General features: G+C 40.9%; 1 protein-coding gene across 1 annotated transcript; it reads right to left on the bottom strand.

Annotated features, from left to right (window-relative positions):
• Window positions 1-1,047: 1,047 nt before the first annotated feature.
• On the bottom strand, window positions 1,048-11,450 carry nucks1a (nuclear casein kinase and cyclin-dependent kinase substrate 1a). The gene is made up of 8 exons (XM_058372891.1): window positions 11,145-11,450; window positions 8,483-8,532; window positions 7,383-7,476; window positions 6,561-6,607; window positions 6,091-6,252; window positions 5,826-5,978; window positions 4,118-4,270; window positions 1,048-3,501 (listed from the first exon to the last, which is right to left on the bottom strand). The coding sequence occupies exons 1-8, from the start codon at window positions 11,159-11,161 to the stop codon at window positions 3,257-3,259; spliced, it is 921 nt and encodes a 306-aa protein (XP_058228874.1). The 5' UTR covers window positions 11,162-11,450; the 3' UTR covers window positions 1,048-3,256.
• Window positions 11,451-17,620: the final 6,170 nt, after the last annotated feature.

Below are 17,620 nucleotides of genomic sequence, written 5' to 3'. Positions count from 1 at the left end.
AGGAGAAGAAGGAGGAGGAGGCGGCTGAGGAGAAGGAGGAGGAAAAAGAAGGAGGGGAAAAAAGAAGCAGCAGCAAACAGAAGAGGGATCAGTATGAAAAAGTAGAAGAAGGAGGGGGTAGAGAAGAAGGAATAAGAGGAGCAGGAGGAGGAGAAGAAAAAGAAGGAAAAGGAGAACAAATGGACAAGCAGGAGGAGGAAAAGAAGAAGGAGGAGGAGGAAGGAAAAAAGAGAAAAAGAAACATAAGAAGAAGAAGGAAGAGGAGGGGGAGGAAAAAGAGGAGCAGGAGGAGGAGGAGGAGAAGAAGGAAGAGGAGGTGGTGGAGTAGAAAGAAAAAGAACGGCAAAAGAGAAGGAGGGGGAGGAGGAAAAGGATAAGATGATGGATGAAGAGGTTTCCTCAAACACTTAAGTGTTTTTCAGTCTTTCAGTCCAGTGTCATCATCTCAAACTCTGACCTCAGCTTCTACAATGACCCTTCTGAAAGAGATTCCCTCGCTCGCTCTCTCTCTCTTCCTCAATTCTTACATTAAGATTTGAAGACCTATTTCTATCATTTTATATTTCTTACTTGTTTAACTCGAAAAATTCTCCAAAATACAGATAAAAAGACGAATGGTTTTTTAAAATCAAGATACATTTTTATTTCTTTTCTTAAAAAAAAACAAAAAACAAAATTACAAAAATTCTGAGGAGAATGGCAGAAAAATCAAAAACATTTCTTTAAGGGGCGGAGGGATCGGAGGACTGAAAATCAATGAGAGATGACACACTCTGGGGAAGTGGAGGAGAGGAGGTGGTGGGGGGGTGGGGTGGGGGTTGGGGTACGATACGGAGATACTGAGTGATACCTGGCACGAAAAAAAAAAAAAAAATGACAGAACCGTGTGGCTATTAAGCTTCATGAGGAGTTCATGCACATGAAGAGACTGTACAGATGAAGCGATGCTCAGAGTCCATCATGTTAAAGCGCTGGAGCTGGAACAGAGGCGGAGGACGAACAGGACGTTACAGACTCCTCCATCTGCTTCGGATGAATCCACCTTCGCTTCGGCGTCACGGGGGGGAAAAAAAAACAAAAACAAAAAAACACTCGGCTTTTCGGCGCTTGCGTTGACGGAAAAAAAAAACCCTCCTCGGTTCAGACGGCAAAAAAGTCAGATCTCGGTTTTGTTGAAAGGTTTGAATAATGCAGCAAATAAAGCAGGGTTCCTGCGGCTTGGAGTCCGATGAGAGGAAATTTCCAGAGAGCGTTAAAGCATTTACATTTACATCTCCGAATAAAAGCAGAGTGTAAAAAGCGTGCATGGGATCTAATCGCCAAAAAAGAAAAAAAGAAAAGAAAAGGGGGGGGGGATTCATTCGTTTATTCCGTCACACTGCTTAATCTCACACACACACACACGATGTACATTAAAACCACAAAGACGAATCTGAGATGACGTAAAATAAAACAAAAAAAAAAAGGGGGGAAAAATGTGACAAAAAATAAAATGAGAAAAAAAAGAAGCTCATAAATGACAAAAAAAATTAAAGAAAATAAAATTTAAGAGAGGAAGCTCTTAAGTGACCAAAAAAAAAGAAAAAAAGAAAAAAGGAAGCTCTTAAGAGGTAAAAAAAATAAAATGGAAGCTCTTAAGTGACAAAAAAAATAAAATAAAACAAAAAAGGAAGCTCTTAAGAGACAGAAAAAAAGTTTGAAGAATTAAACACATTATATTTCCTGGATGCTGTGCCTCGACTCGCTCACTTTGAGAAATTTGTCGCTGCTTTTGAATAAACTGACCATTGAACCCGGGTCGCCTGCACAGCGTTCCTATTTGAAGAGACGAAAAAAGTTAGTAAAACTTTTACTAATGGGGGTGGGGGGGGGTGTTCATCCGCACACCTCTAGATTAAAAGACTAATTTGAGAAGTTAATTACAAAACACTGGAAGATTAAAAAAAATCTAATATATATATATAAAATAAAAAAAGGAAGAAGAATCAAAGAAATCCAGCAAATAAATCTGGATAAAAAAAAAAAAATTAAAAAAAAAAAACAGCACACGGCACACACTGATAATAAAAAGACAGAATTTTTTGGTAAAAAGGAAGGGAAAAAAAAAATATCAGACTGGAAGGAAGTTAGGAATTTGGTCGTGAAAGGGGGGGAGGGTAAATGTTAAATTCTTAGCAGTCACAGCATTTGGGGGAAAAATAAATGATCATGAAAAGGGGGCGTTTCCTAAATCCTGGCTCGGTTCGAACCGTCGACTGCGCATCTTAGTGTTTTCCTGCTCCAACACTCCACCATGCTAACTTTTTATTTTTTAAACTCCTCAGGAATTTATTTCACTTCATTCTGGATTCAAAAAGGCTCAGATTGGTTCTAAAGCAGTGTTTAGACTTTACTCACAGTTTTAATGATTTTTTTAAAAGGTCGTATAAACGTATTATTCTCATTATTCCCATCAGAACAGACTTTTCTGGATTAGTAGCTATGATTTACCCTGTTTGGATATTTTCTTTAATTCATGTATTCAGTGTGCAATCGATTGAAAAGGGATTTAAAACTGGTGTAAACGGGGATTGGTGAGATTATCTGGCAACCCTAGCAGTCTACATATTGGCTGGAATTTGACTCGCTGTAGCATTTGGGGTGTTTACTGTCCAACCCTGTACACACACACACACACACACACACACACACACAGTGTTTATTCTCCAGTTACTGTAACAGGAAATCACACACACCGACAGAAAGGGGGCGGGGCTTCCAGTCTGTCATTCCTGATTCATAAAAAGATAAAATGTCTGTAGGTGTGTGTTTATTTCTACCGCTTGAAGATGGTGGAAAATGGCGAGGCAAGTGTGTTAGAGCAGGAAAAAATCACCGCGGGACCGGCGCTGAGAAACAGCAGGAACTACGTGTAGAACTCGAGAAGAACCGTGAGAGCAGCGGCCCGTTAGCAGTGGAGGAGCGTCGGGCTTTTCTTACAGTTCTGACCTATAAATAAAAAAAATAAAAAGAAACAAAAACAAAATGCAGCGCGCTCTCTCTCTCTCTCTCTCTCTCTCTCTCACTCACACACACACACGGTCTGATGCATTCTGGGATAATGCGGGTTTTTTGTGATGCAGAAACTGTGGGTTTTAAAAAAGCCAGGTCACCACAGAGAAATAATAATAATACAAAATAAAAACCTCCAAAGGAGAAGAAGAAAGAAGAGAGAAAAAGGAAGAAGAGAGAGAAAAGCAAACGAGAAGCGAGGTGGCTAATCTTCCCCGGACGGCGCGTCTTCTTCTGAACCGTCCTCCTCTTCCTCGTCTTCCTCATCATCGGGGGTGTTCTTCTTCTTCTTGGCGGAGGGCGGCGGCGAGCTCTTCTTCTCCACCTCGTCTTCCTCCTCATCCTCGGGCGGGCTCTCAGGCTCCTCCTCCTCTTTAGGCGAGGATTTCTCCAGGGCCTTGGCTGCGCTCGGGCGACCCTTGCCCTTTCCCTTCATGGGGCTCGGGGTGACTGGGAGACAAGAGAGGGGGTTAGTCTGAGGGGGTTTTGCCCCCAACGTACACGTCTATCCATCTGTCTCTCTCAGTCACTCTGAACATCCATCCTTCTTTCTGTCCTTCCACCTCTCTATCCTTGTCTCTCCATCTCTATCGGTGTCCACTTGTCTCACCATCCCTCCACCTCTCTGCCTGCCCGTCTGTCTCGCCATCCCATCTCTCGGTCCTTTTTTGTGTCCTTCTATATCAGTCTGCCTGTAGATCTCTCCATCTCTGGATCTGTCTGTCTCTCTCTCTAAATCCCACTGTCTCTCTTTTTCCTTTTGTCTTTTGATCTTTCAGTTTTAGGATCCATCAATCTGCCTCTCTCTGTCATTGCTCCATCTCCATGTTCATCTGTCTCGCCATCCCCATATTTCCACCTTCTTCTGTACCTCTCACCATTTGCATGTCTGTCTCTCCATCCCTCCATCTCTGTCTATCAATCTCTCTGTCTCTGGGTCCGTCTGTTTATCACACCCTACTCTCTCCATCCCTGTCACTCACTCTCTCCTTCTCCGCCCTTTTATCATTCTCTACAACCTACAGATAAGAACAGCGTGAGGTGAAGCGCTCCTCTCTCTCCGTACCTGTGGCCTTTAGTCTGGGTTTAGGGGATTTCTTCTCCTTCTTTTCCACCTTGCGTCCTCTCTGGCTCACTTTCTTGCCCTTCTTTTTGGAGTGACCGTAGTCGCTGTCGTCATCGTCGTCCACCATGAAGTCCTCGTCGCTCCCGGACTCCTCTGTAATGCGCGAGGGTCAGAATTAAACGCTACGACAGAGACCAGCTTAAAAATAAACAAACTAAATTACAGTTAAAAGCCCCAAAGACTCCTACAGCGGAAAATAAAAGGCAAATCCAATAAAGTGGTGATAAAGGAGGCCATTTGTAAACGTAATACGGTTATTTATTATTACCGCCGTCAGAAATCACTTCTAGACTAAATCTGGCGTGCGGTTTTAAGAGCTCGATAACACGGGACCTCGGCGGTGAATCACGATTATCACGCCACAACCTCGGGAAATCAAACACAAAGCAATCAGGTTTAGGAAACGTTTCTGAAAAATAAACCCATCTCACGGTCAAATGGAACACCGTCACCTTCTGTATGTACACCTGACTCAGGTGGGGGGGTGGGGTTATTTAAACAATTAGAAATATAATACAAAATAAAATAACATACATAGATATCAAGAAATTAATATATGAAGAAAAAGGAAGAGAGACATACAGAGAGTGAGACAGACAGACAAAGGAGGGGGAATTAGAGAGAGAGAGAGGGGGGGGGGACTGAGGGAGATGAGATGAAACAGGGAGGGAGTGAGACAGAAAGACAGACAGAGAAACAACGTTGTGACAGACAAAGAGAGAAAGAGAGAGACGAAGAGAGAGACCCCGGGAGAGAAGTGGGGGAGAGTGAGATAGAGAGAGAGACACTGTCTGGGACAGAGATATACAGATAGACAGGTAGATATAGACAGAAAAAGAGAGAGGACGAGAGAGAGAGAGAGAGAGAGAGAGAGAGGAAGGAGAGGGGGAGGGACTGAGGGAAATGGGGTGAAACAGAGAGAGAGTGAGACAGAGTCATTTAGTGACAGACAAGGAAGTTAAGAGAGAGTCAGAGAGGTGGTGGGGGAAAGTGAGAGATAGAGAGAGAGAGGAATGAAAAGAAAAGCAGACAGACCGAAAGAAGGAGAAGACAGACAGGTAGACTGAGAAGCTCAGATGCAGAAAGACAGATAAACAGATGGAAAACAGAGGCAGACAGATGGAGAAAAACAGACAGAGAGAGATACAGATAAACAGAGAGTGACAAACGAGGGGGGGGTGGGGGGGTGGCAACATTTCTGCAGAAACTTGAGCAAATTTCCAGAGCCACACCCCCTATACCCCAGCTGAATGCTGATTGGTCGACTGGATTCCTGTCTTAAACAGTCTTGGGGTCGGAACAAGGAAGAAATTGTGATTTCAGGCCAACGATCTGGACTTCTAATAATAATAATAATAATAATAATAATAATTTGCCTTTATTTGTCACATATACATTACAGCACAGTGAAATTCTTTTCTTCGCATATCCCATCCTTGGAGGTTGGGGTCAGAGCGCAGGGTCAGCTATGATACAGCGCCCCTGGAGCAGAGAGGGTTAAGGGCCTTGCTCAAGGGCCCAGCAGTGGCAACTTGGCAGTGCTGGGGCTTGAACCCCTGATCTTCTGGTCAATGACCCAGAGCCTTAACCACTTGAGCCACCACCGCTCAGGTTTGCTTTCTGTATAATCTGAGGAAATGGTTCTCACGGTCCATGTAGGCGTGCTCGTCTTCGTCTTTATCCTCATCCTCACTCCCTCGGTCCCCGAGCAGGATCTCTCTCTGTTTGGACGCAGCCTTAGAGGCGGCTTGTCTCACCTGCCTGGGCTTCCGGCTCACCGCCTTATCCTCATCGCTCTCATCTGCGGAGAGTTAAACACACACACACTTTTGAGAAGCGATACTAAACAATGCATCTACAACAAACTCAATAAACCTGAAGACCGTAAAGAAAGGAAAAGTAATGGCACCCACCTGAATCCCGTTTCCTCTTCAGTGACCTTCTGCTCGTCTTCTCCACTTTAGCCTTCTTCCCCTTCTTCCCCTTTTTGGCTTCGTAATCGCTTCCTCCGTCTTCCTCCTCCTCCACCTCCTCTTCCTCTCCAAATTCGTTGTCTTCGTCGCTGCCGAAATCATCTGACAGGCAAAAGGGGGGGGGGGTGTTTAAATGTGAGATGGTGTTAGATTATCTGTAAATCAGGGCTGTATGGATAATAAACAAACAAACAAACAAACAAAGAAAAACAAATAAAGAAATGGGTGTGTGTGAGAGAGAGAGAGAGATATACAGATAGACAGGTATAGGGAGAGAGACGGGGGGTGGGGGAGAGTGAGACAGGGAGGGAGAGAGACGGGGGGTGGGGGAGAGTGAGACAGGGAGGGAGAGAGACGGGGGGTGGGGGAGAGTGAGACAGGGAGGGAGAGAGACAGGGGGTGTAGCTTACCTGCTGAGTCGTTTTTGGGCTTGGACAGTTTGTCATCAGAGTCATCACTGGAAAAATAAAAGAAAATGATTTGAGTGTCCGCTCAAACACCTTGAGTAAAAACACTAAGGAGAGCCGTGTCAGCCCGGACGCCTTTTACACTTTGTTGCCATAGCAACGAGTCCTAACAGCAGGGCTGGACTGTGAATGGTCAGATGACTTTACGCTGCAGATTACTCAGTAAGGTGACGGGCTGAGTGATATCATTTCTCTGTTATTAACCCCAGAAGTGAGACGTTCAGATGGTGACAGTAAGCAGTTTCACCGCACCATCATATCAGTGATGTATTTTCTATTACAGCAGCACACACACACACACACACACACACACACACACACACACAGTGTTTCATCCTCACACACTATTAATGATTATTTACTGAATTCAACAATACAGATCATTCACTCACACACACTAAAAAATAATGTTTAGAAAGTAAATAGTTATACTCCTTTAAGCAGCAGGACTCTCAACTTTCCTCCTGTAACGAGGACATCAGAGGGACAGCTCATGTTGGACGTTTGGGGGACAAAGTTAGGGAGGACAGATTTAGATGGTTTGGACATGTCCAGAGGAGGGAGAGTGAGTATATTGGTAGGAGAATGTTGGACATGGAGCTGCCAGGCAGGAGGCAAAGAGGAAGGTATATGGATGGACAAAATGAGGATATGAAGCTAGTGGGTGTAAGTGTTGAGGATGCAGAAGATAGGGATCGGTGGAGAGAGATGATTCGCTGTGGAGACCCCTGAAGGGAAAAGGCCAAAGACGACGACGACTCTCACCTTTCCTCCTGTGAGTTCTTGGTCTTCTTGTGCTTGATTTCACGCGGCGCTGCACGCACCTTCTTGGGCTTGTCCGTGTCTCGTTCGTACTCATCTGGAAACGTAAAGCAAACAAGCTACAGCTTTGGTTCGAGATGTGAGTCCAAAGAAAACACACCGGGTTCAACAATAAAAAAAAAGAAAAAAGAAAAAAAAAGGTCCACTTTGGACAAGACGGTGATTTCATGTGGGTTTTTTTTTTTTTGGGTCAGACTCATTTTGGCATCAAGCAAAATCCATCACTTCTTAATTAGTGATGGTTTAAAAGAATACAGCGAACTTTAGCACTATATTACACCATTTCCTGTGACGTCAACGCCAGTTATAGGACATCACCAGAGCCTCAAGCCCCGCCCACTTCACCCACACTCACTCAACTCTAGAGGCATTTTTATTCTCCCTTACTCTCACGGTAAATGAAAAATGTCTTGAGATTTTAATATAAAATAAAATCTTTTAGTATATGTGAGCTTTAACGTTAGTTTAAAAACAAAATAAATAAATATTTAAAACTGGCGATGTGTCAAAAAAATGAATTGAAAATATATATAAATTAAAAAGAATATATAAATAAATTTAAAAAATTGCCTCTGCCAGCAAGCAGCTCCCGACTACGCAGCTAAAAACATTACATACTTTTCTTTAAGATATAGAAATAGTATTTTTTTAAATAACAATTCTGGATGATTCAAATTCCTAATAGCAATTAATTTTATTTATTTATGTATTTATTTAAATAGTAATTATGGCACAAGCCTCGCGAGAATCTCTGCTCTTTAATATCTGGGAGTGGATAAAGTCCAGTTGAAAGATGGCATCCAATGAAATGATTGGTTATTACAGCTTTGCCCCGCCCACTAAAATAATACAGTAACATTTTTTTTAAAAAAAGTGAAAAAAATTTTAGTGCAAGATTCTCGACAGGTGAAGGACATGAGTATTAATTAATAAGTAAACAAATAAATACAGATTAGAGCTTTTAGATTTCAGGACGATTAGAGATGATTAATTTATGTCTGGGGAGGGGGGAGGGGGGGTGATGAATTAAAACAGCACGTTACCTGCGTCATCAGATTCGTTGAACTGTGAATAATTCACCACTTTTCTGTTCCTGTAGAATAAAAACACCACCACTGTTAAATGGTTCAAAAAAAAAAAAAAGCCTGGATGATCCAGACAACAGGCAGAGATGAGAAAACTCTGACGAAGCTTCATTAACGACCCTGTAAACGACTCCATTAAAATCTACTTCACATCTAACGCCCTGGAGGCTGAACTCGATGCATCCCTACGTTCACAGAACCCGACTTTCCAGGAAAAGATCAGCCAGCTATCATCAAGCTTCGGTCACTTATTTTTGTTTGTTTGGTCATTTCAATTCATTTGTTCGTTTGTTTGGTCATTTCATTTCAATATTTCCATTCAATAATTTGCTTTAAATTTTTTTTTTTTTAATAAATCACATTGATTGTACATCATAATACATAAATATAATAAATTTAAATAACATTATAAATAATAATTAATAAATTTAAATAATATTTATGCTAAATATATGTATGATGAACAATTTGAATATTTAAATGTTTATACTTTAAATCAATTTGATTTTTTTTTAAATATTAGAATTTATTATTTGTAATTTTTGTTTGTTTTTATTTTGCAGGATTATTAAATGTTGATTTTTTAAACTCAATTTAAAAAGTGGTTTTATTTTTATTCAACCACCGTTTTTCAATATTTGCTATTTTTTCTATCAAATTAATAAATCATGTTTATTTTTTGTTTGACGATAATATAGCGTGAAATATGATTTAATTTTCTATATTATTTTACATATTTGTATTGTCCTTTATTCATTTATTTTGTGGCAGTTAAATGTCACAACAGTTCTCTGTATAATATATTATAATTATAAGCATAAATAATTTTGCATTATATGATAATTATGTATTATTTCTTTAAGATTATACTGATTTGCAATAATTTTGTATTACGTGTCAAATATTTATGACGCTATTTAAATAATAATAAACTTTACATTGAAATGATGAACAATACGTACGTAGTTATTTATACTCGTTTTTCATTTCATTCAGTATTATTTCTCACAGTAACGAGGAGCTGATTGGCTGTTACTGAAATGCGCATTTTATTTCACGTCAGTTCCCATGTTTAATTTCGGATGCTATTAAACGTAACCGTCACCGAACGCGACACGTTACAGCTTCACGTCCTGTAGACTTTCTAAACCATTCACATGATGAAGTGAATATTTATACACACAACACCCAGTCACCTTCTGCGCTGGGGTGAATTAATTAATTAATTAATCAATCTATTTATTTATTTATTTATTTAATTCATTCGTTCCTGAACATCTGATTTGTACATGTTTACGTTAACATCACGCATGACGACGCAGCGCTTCCCTCGCACACACCACTCTTTATCTCTTTCTGAACATCTGGAAAATGTTTTTATTTATTTATTTTGTTATTTTTATTTTTAGGGGTGGGGGTTCACCGTTTATTGGTATGATATAGAAGTTTTGATTTTCTCATCCTAAATTAATTTCTCCCTTGTAGTTTCATTGCCTACAAACTAAATAATAAATAAATATAGAAAAATAATAAAGTAATTAAATCTTTAAAAATAAATAATAAAAAAATAAATTTTAAAATTTATATATATATATATATATATATATATATATATATATATATATATATATATATATATATATATATATATATTATAATATAAATATAAAATATAATATATTATAAAATAAATTTTAAAATATATAATTATATACACACCATTGTTGTTTATATTTCCCCCAAACAAAAACAAAATAAATAAAACACACAATTACAATTATTATTAATATCAAACGTTTTAAATGTTATCTTTAAATACATTTTTAAATTACGGTATATATATATTTTTTAATTATGTTATATTGAATCAACCCTTAACACAATCAATCAATCAATACACAAATATCAATAAATATAAAAATCATTTCGATATTTACGGGTTTTTTATTTTAACCACCATATGAGAGCAAATGGGGGTGTGGTCAAACTGTCTGCCCCGCCCCTTTGTTGCGTCACTCCGTCATGTTAATTGAGCGCGAGCCGCAGCAGCGTCCTTTTTTTTTTATAAAGAAAATGCGTTTTAAACACAAATAAAACAAAAAAAATCAATAAATAATCGTCGATCGAATTGTTTAAAAGATGGCGGAATAACGCTGCGTCTTCTACACACAGAGACAGGTTTTTCGTTAAAAAATATCCTCACCCGTAGACCTTCAATGTACAGGTTTTATTCCCGTTCCTAAGCCTAGTATGAATGGAGGAGGCCATGTTCTTGCTCAGGGTGAAGAAAAAAAAAACCCGATTGCATTTATCAGACATAAATGTCTGCAACACTGCGTTATAGCTGGATGATTCATGCACACATTAGGAAGAAAGGAAGGGGGGAAAAAATGAAGCATGCAAGACAGCTTTGCAAAAAAAAAATGCATTCAGCACGGCACGAGCCAAGCGCGTGAATAAACACAATTAGAACGAACACCGCCGAAAAATAAGAGCAAAAAAAAAACGAGGTTATTAAGCAAAGCGACGCTGGCACATGCGTGAAAGCCAACAAACTCCTGAGTGCACGCGTGCAATCAATGCAGCAGCGCACGAGGAGGACATTTTAAACACAACCTACCTCACTGGTCTGGACATTTTTGCAGGAACACTGTTGAGATTTTTTTTCCTTTTTTTAAGAAAAGGGGAGAAAATGTAAAAAAAAAACAAAAATAGCTTCACCAACTGACAGACTCAATGTAACGTCGCATAAAAACACCAACACCCGCTTTCTCCCCGAGTCGCAAAAGTAAATAAAAACGGGTGAGAAAGCTCTGCTGCGCTGAAAGGCTTTTACTTTAATATTTTACCTTCAGCTACACAAAATGGTGAATAAAACAAACTGAAACTGCAGCCCTCGCGCAACCTAACACACAGGCTCTGTGGGCGGGGCTTCACCCGCACAAAACCCGCCCGTTCCAGTACTCGCGGCGCGCGCGCTTTTTCACGCGCCGTCACCATTGGCGCGTTCGAACGCGCGTTCGCGTTCTGATTGGCTGCCTCCTTTGTCCGTCAAACCGTCTCGCCGACCCTCCCCCCTCTTCCCTCTCTCTCTCTCTCTCTCTCTCTCTCTCTCTCTCCCTCTCTCTCTCTGCGCAGATAGGTTGCGCGGTCACTGCCTCAGAAAACAAAAAGAGGCCCAGTTAGAGATGTGGAGTGGCTTCAGTTTACATCTAAAACACAGACTTGTGCGGTTTGGACACTTCACACTGTTTGTTCTTTTAGTCCCGAGATCGGTGGACAGTCCAGGAGACGTGTTTATACACCTGTATAAGACTGATCCATTGTGACCTATTTAGGTTTACACTGCTGTCCAAAATGGCATCCTACTCCCTGCTCCATGTTCACTACAAACTTAAACACACACACACACACACACACACACACACACACACACACACACACACACGCATATATATATAACAGAAGGGACAGGATCCCTCTAGGGTGTATTGTTTGGTCAATAACCTTTCTGCAGTGCATTGTGGGATTTCGTTGGTGTTATATATATGTTAAGTGGGTTTTCGTGGGTTCTATAATCTATGTTAAGTGATATATATGTTCAGTATCCATTGTGCCTCCAGTCCCTTCAAATGTATGAAACGTCTGATACAGTGGGAATTTCTTCGCTGTGGGATTTCACAATGTTTTGATATTTTCTACAGTCTCTCTCTCTCTCTCTCTCTCTCTCTCTCTCTCTCTCTCTCTCTCTTTCTGTCTTTCACTCTCTGTCTTTCTCTCTCTCTCTCTCTCTCTCCCTGATGGCGAGAGGGTTATAACAATGCAAATCGAACGCTCTAAACCATAACATCCTCTTAAAAACGGGCTTCTCCTCAAGCTTTCACTGAATAAATAATAATGTGTATCTTCCAACGAAAGACTTTTACTCCTACATGAAAAACTTTAGACACCAGACCGAGGCCTGAATACTCTTAAAAAGAAAGAGTGTGCTGTATGTGATGTTCACCATCAGCTGAAAATCTACAGCTATGAACCCTCGAAGTTCTCTTTCACAAGCCACAATGTTTTGCATTCCGATTCCCTGTGAGACTTTACAACTCATCTGTCAGGTCTTCCAGTGCATTTTGTACCTGACGGAGATGTAAAGCCTCATTAAACGCTGCATCACTGAAAATCATCCACCCTTGTGCATGTGGAGAGCTTCTCGTCACGTCTATTTGGGTCTGACCCGGTCGTGCATTTTTTCCCAATAGAAATAAGACTGGAAAAATTCCTGTTTTTTTTTTTTTTCTCGTGGTTACTCGCCGAGTATTGAAATGAGGAGAGACTGTTTCCATGGCAACCAGGTGAGGCAGATCTTTCTCCTCGCCTGCTCTCTCTCTCTCTCTCTCTCTTGCAGTCTCCGTTTTGCCGAACTGTGTGCTGTTTACCTCCACTAACCTTCACATGGTCCCCTCTCTCTCTCTCTCTCTCTCTCTCTCTCTCTCTGTGTGTGAGTACGTGTCCGGCTTATTTCCACGTGCTGATTAACACGCATGGTGACGCGGAATTTTTTATCATCTTAATGCAGGCACACACGTGCAGGATGTAAAGAAATGCATCAGCGTCTGAAAACATAGCATTAACGTCAGTGCAGAGACCCAGAAACAACAGAAACACAATGCATTTTGAGAAAAAAAAACTAAAATACAATAAACAAACCAAATAATTAACAATAAATAAACAGCACAATCTGGAGTTTTGTGGGATTTGACAAGACACTATTATTATTATTATTATTATTATTATTATTATTATTATTATTATTATTATTATTATTATTATGTTTTCTATTTAAAATAATCTTTTATTTATTTATTTATTTATTTATTATAAAATGAATAGATTTATTTATGTGGCAGACATTTTTATCTAGAACACAATCCAAAGCTGCTCATTCCACATAATTCCATATTGTTTAATCTTATTTTATAAAATATCTTATGAATTATTTGTTAAAAAAAAAAATACAGTATTTCTTAGGTTTTAAATTTTTTTGAGAAAAATAATGTTTTTAAATGATTTTTTAAAGATGCTTTTCTTTCTGAATGTTGTTCATTTACTTTTGACTCTATTGCCAGCCAGTGGAAGATGATCTAATGTGATCCACAACTGTCTTTTTATTAAAGTCCTAGAGGAAGAAAATTTCTCAAAACACTGAGACGTTTGTTTGTTTTCGTCTGGAGTTTGAATCACGCTGTAGATTTCAGCCAATAAAATGAATCAGAGAGTTTTTATTTCACACATATATATATATATACATTCAGTGTTGGCTTGGGAAAGTCACAACTCTTTTGTTTTCTCTACACCATGAAGGACACTGAGGACATCAAGACTTCAACATCTTTCAGATGATGTGATATGGGATGGAATTTCCCAGTAATTTTCAGCACAGGGGGTTTTCAACTAACCGCAGGCTTCAGGTCCCTTCGGCCCAGTGGAGGTTCAGGTTTTCCTGACCCCCAGCATTCCTCTTTTAACTGGTGTAAGACCTCAAAATGAGTGTATGAGCTGAGTTCAGGAAAAAAATATACATGAATAATATTTAATAATTATACACATCAATCAAGCATAACATTATGACCAGCTGCCTAATATTGTGTTGGTCCCCCTTTTGCTTCCAAAACAGCCCTGACCCGTCCTGCACTGTGTATTCTGATACCTTTCTGTCAGAACCAGCATTAACTCCTTCAGCAAGCTGAGCAATCTGTTGGATCGGATCACACGGGCCAGCCTTCGCTCCCCACGTGCATCAGTGAGCCTTGACCTCCCATGACCCTGTCTCCGGTTCACCACTGTTCCTTCCTTGGACCACTTCTGATAGATACTGACCACTGCTCAGAATTCTATGTCTGATCTGTGTATATATTTATATATACACTACTCACAAAAAGTTAAGGATTCGGTTTTCAGGTGAAATTTCAGGATGCACCTAAAATGCGCTATAACCTTTACAGGTGAACTTAATTTGACCTTCTCTACACTTTTGAATGCACATGTCCAACTGTTCAGTGTTTCAGTACTTTTTGCATAACTTGGTGTTCGATCCATGAATTGACCAATAAATTTTCTAACAATTGATCAACAGTACCTCGCCATTGCGAGGCTTCAAACAGGATGTTCTCAGAGGGAAGTGGCCACTGAGCTTAGAGTGTCACAGAGTGTCATCAGCAGGTTGCGACAGAGATACAGAGAAACTGGAAGAGTCACAGAAAGGCATAGAAGTGGACGTCCTTTGGCCACATCCCACATTGATGACCGCTTCATTGTGAACAGTGCCCTGCGGAACCGGATGATGAATGCCACTCAACTCCAGGCACATTTAAGGGAGGTGAGAGGCACCCAAGTGTCACGTCAGACCATTCGAAACCATTTACATCAGTGTGGTCTGCGTGCTAGACAACCTGCAAGGGTACCTGACCACACCACCAGGCACAGGCATCGGGCCAGGGAGCATTTACACTGGACGAGGCACCGGTGGGCCTCAGTGCTGTTCTCTGATGAAAGCCGATTCACGGTGAGCAGAAATGATGGCCGCCAACGATTTTGGAGACGTCAAGGAGAGCGCTATGCATCAGCCACTGTTGTGGTGGTGTTACAGTCTGGACAGGTGTGTCCACTCAATACAGAACTGCCCTACATCTTGTGAATGGTACAATGACAAGCCAATACTACCTGAATAACATCATTAATCCAGTCATTGTGTCCCTGCATGAACAACACAGGCCTAATTTCATCTTCATGGACGACAATGCTCCAGCTCATCGAGGTCGCATCATTAGGGAACGGCTGCTGGAGGCTGGGGTACCTCAAATGGAGTGGCCTGCACTTTCTCCAGACCTGAATCCCATAGAAAACCTATGGGATCAACTGAGTCGCCGTGTAGAGGCTCGTAACCCTGCACCCCAGAACCTCAATGACCTGAGGGCCGCCCTTCAAGAAGAGTGGAATGCCATGCCTCAGCAGACAATAAGTCGACTCGTGAACAGCATGAGACGTCGTTGTCAAGCTGTAATTGATGGTCAAGGGCACATGACAAATTATTGATACATTGACATTTTTTGTTGTGGTATACCCTCCACTGTTGTTGGCTTTTCTTTCAATAAACTGTTTGAGATGAGGAAATCACCATTGCAGCTTCTACTTAAATGCCCTACTTTCATGATATCACTGTAGTGTGAACTTTTTACATTTTCCATAAATTTCACCCAAAAGCCAAATATCCTGATCTTTTTGTGAGTAGTCTACACACAATATATATGTATATATATATATACACACACTATATTGCCAAAAGTATTCGCTCACCTGCCTTGACTCGCATATGAACTTAAGTGACATCCCATTCCTAAACCATAGGGTTCAATATGACGTCGGTCCACCCTTTATGGGAATTTTTGACCATTCTTCCAGAAGCGCATTTGTGAGGTCACACACTGATGTTGGATGAGAAGGCCTGGTTCTCAGTCTCCGCTCTAATTCATCCCAAAGGTGTTCTATCGGGTTGAGGTCAGGACTCTGTGCAGGCCAGTCAAGTTCCTCCACACCAGACTCTGTCATCCATGTCTTTATGGACCTTGCTTTGGTCACGGGTGCACAGTCATGTTGGAAGAGGAAGGGGCCAGCTCCAAACTGTTCCCACAAAGTTGGGAGCATGGAATTGTCCAAAATGTCTTGGTATGCTGAAGCATTCAGAGTTCCTTTCACTGGAACTAAGAGGCCAAGCCCAGCTCCTGAAAAACAACCCCACACCATAATCCCCCCTCCACCAAACTTTACACTTGGCACAATGCAGTCAGACAAGTACCGTTCTCCTGGCAACCGCCAAACCCAGACTCGTCCATCAGATTGCCAGATGGAGAAGCGCGATTCGTCACTCCAGAGAACGCGTCTCCACTGCTCTAGAGTCCAGTGGCAGCGTGCTTTACACCACTGCATCTGACGCTTTGCATTGCACTTGGTGATGTATGGCTTGGATGCAGCTGCTCGGCCATGGAAACCCATTCCATGAAGCTCTCTGCGCACTGTTCTTGAGCTAATCTGAAGGCCACATGAAGTTTGGAGGTCTGTAGCGATGGACTCTGCAGAAAGTTGGCGACCTCTTCGCACTATGCGCCTCAGCATCCGCTGACCCCGCTCCGTCAGTTTACGTGGCCTACCACTTCGTGGCTGAGTTGCTGTCGTTCCCAAACACTTCCACGTTTTTATAATACAGCTGACAGTTGACTGTGGAATATTTAGGAGCGAGGAAATTTCACGACTGGATTTGTTGCACAGGTGGCATCCTATCACAGTTCCACGCTGGAATTCACTGAGCTCCTGAGAGCGACCCATTCTTTCACAAATGTTTGTAAAAACAGTCTGCATGCCTAGGTGCTTGATTTTATACACCTGTGGCCATGGAAGTGATTGGAACACCTGATTCTGATTATTTGGATGGGTGAGTGAATACTTTTGGCAATATAGTGTATATATATATATATACACACACACATATATATATATATATACAAAATATGTATACAAATACTTAAAATATAATTATACATAACAAACAAAAAATAGGAGAATAGTGTGTATTAAAAAATACAAAATAGAATCTTGCTATTTTAATCTTGTGCTATTTTTGGTCAAAAATTAAACTGATCCTAGCAACTTTGCTTTGTTTTTAGGTTCCATATTAATGATATATAGTGCTGAATATGTGCAATATTAAACACTGGGGGGACACCAATCAGGTATGTTAGTGGGTGGGATATATTAGGCAGCAAGTCAACATTTTGTCCTCAAAGTTGATGTTAGAAGCAGGAAAAATGGACAAGTGTAAGGATTTGAGTGAGTTTGATGAAGGGCCAAATTGTGATGGCTAGACCACTGGATCAGAGCATCTCCAAAACTGCAGCTCTTGTGGGGTGTTCCCGGTCTGTAGTGGTCAGTATCTATCAAAAGTGGTGAACCGGAGACAGGGTCATGTACGGTCAAGGCTCATTGATGCACGTGGGGAGAGAAGGCTGGCCCGTGTGATCCGATCCAACAGACGAGCTACTGTTGCTCAAA

Source organism: Hemibagrus wyckioides, linkage group LG21 (genome assembly GCF_019097595.1).
Source record: "Hemibagrus wyckioides isolate EC202008001 linkage group LG21, SWU_Hwy_1.0, whole genome shotgun sequence".
Lineage (NCBI taxonomy): Eukaryota > Metazoa > Chordata > Actinopteri > Siluriformes > Bagridae > Hemibagrus > Hemibagrus wyckioides.
This window is presented reverse-complemented; position numbering and strand designations above follow the sequence as displayed.